The sequence below is a fragment of the Sphaeroforma arctica genome (genome assembly GCF_001186125.1).
Source record: "Sphaeroforma arctica JP610 unplaced genomic scaffold supercont1.33, whole genome shotgun sequence".
NCBI lineage: Eukaryota > Ichthyosporea > Ichthyophonida > Sphaeroforma > Sphaeroforma arctica.
The window spans coordinates 75559-77237 of NW_014040525.1; the positions used below are offsets into that span (position 1 = coordinate 75559).

General features: G+C 47.1%; 1 protein-coding gene across 1 annotated transcript in view; it reads left to right on the top strand.

Annotated features, from left to right (window-relative positions):
- Window positions 1–1265: 1265 nt before the first annotated feature.
- SARC_00936 (hypothetical protein) overlaps window positions 1266–1679 on the top strand; it is a gene marked incomplete at both ends in the record, with an annotated part of 16562 nt that continues 16148 nt past the window's right edge. Inside the window, one exon of the mRNA XM_014305361.1 lies at window positions 1266–1286. Coding sequence (XP_014160836.1) covers window positions 1266–1286 — 21 coding nt within the window. The remainder of the gene's footprint in view (window positions 1287–1679) is intronic.

A 1679-nucleotide genomic window follows, 5' to 3' on the forward strand; every position in this document is an offset into this window, starting at 1 on the left:
CCAAGCAGTGGTTTCATGGCTTTGGTCGTTGCTCCCTGAGCGAGTATCATGACGACGTCCCCCGTCTTAAATTCGATCAAATCAAATTTACGCATTTGATCCGAAGCCTCTGCCATGGCATCAGTATACTTAATCGGTTTCTGATGAAGTTTTGGTAGGATAGTCTTCTCCAAATCATCCAGCCTCTTTAACCATGCATCATTCGTGGTAGGAATATGACCAGGTAAGTCATCAGTCATGATTGCAAACGGGACATGTCGCCGACCAAAATAAACGCTGAATGGTGCTGACTTGTGACGTCGTGATATCCGAAGGTTCTGGTATAACATAGTAAACGGCGGACGTTCATCCCACAACTCCGGACAACCAACACACAATGCGCGCACGCATTTGTGGATTTCCTTATGTCGGCGCTCCGCCGCGCCCAACGTCTGCGGGTGGTATGGTTGGGATGTCTTGTGCATAATGCCCAACGCTCGTGTGATGGATTTGACAATATTGTTTACAAATTTGGTGCCCTCGTCACTCTGAATCTTACGAGGAATTCTATGCTCACCAAACACTGACACAAACTCTGCCACCACCTGTCTTTGCATCCTTCGCAGGTATCGCCCGTAGAATAGAGTAGCCCGACGCCACATCAAGCACATGTAAAATAAATTTGGTTCCTTTAGTGGATGTGACCACCATAGAAATGAGATCCATTTGTATGTGATCCCAGGGATATCAAGCGGTAATATTCATTAAAGGATGAAAACCTTTCTTCATTGTATCGTTGCCCAAGCATGTGCGACATAACTTGCGGACTTCTTCTGTGAATGGAAGCATCTGGTCCCAGCTATGTCCATCGTCGCGCATCTGTTGTACTGTCACTGCTGGAGCCGGATGTCCTTGTTCGTGAAATTGACATGTCAACTGTACACGACGGTTCGCTTCCTCGTGCCCTGGATGATTCATCACTGTAGCACCCGCACATATCTCAGGAATTTGTACAGCGGTCTGTCGCGTTCGTTACGTCATAACCGGTTGTGCCCAATCTTCCTGATAACGTGTACCAGCGTCTTCACATACAGGTACCTCCAAGCCTACGTCACACCAAAATGATGGATTGACTTTGTACCCAGATGGAGGGCCAATACGTACCACGATGGTATGCTCCCACGGGTATTTACCACAAGCTTGTGAGCCGTGATTCAAGAATGCGTGAGCCGTACGTGGGATAAGTAGCGGGTCTGCTTGCATCATCGATAGAAGTAAAGGGAACCATGGCGCACGTGTGTTCAACGGTAAACATATTGTTGCCGACGCCTTGTCCTTCAACACATTACGCAACACCTTACGTATATGACGCCAAGGTGGGCTCATCCATGCGTTGTATTTACTCCAGTCAAACTTAAACGCCCCGCCATCCTTGCCGTACGACCAGTATTGGCGAAGCTGAGCGTTATGACTCGAGGCAAAAGCGTCGACGTCGTTTAGTCCAAAGTGCTTCTGGATCTGGTCAAAGAAATCCGGAAACAACTTCCAACATGACGTATAGAACACCACGGGGTAATTGATATCCGCCGTACCCTCATAAACACGACTCCACATGTCTGGCAACTGTGTAAACTTCGATGGATATTTCTGTGTTTTAAATTATGTTATATAAAGTAAGATACAATTTAAGTCAGTTAGGG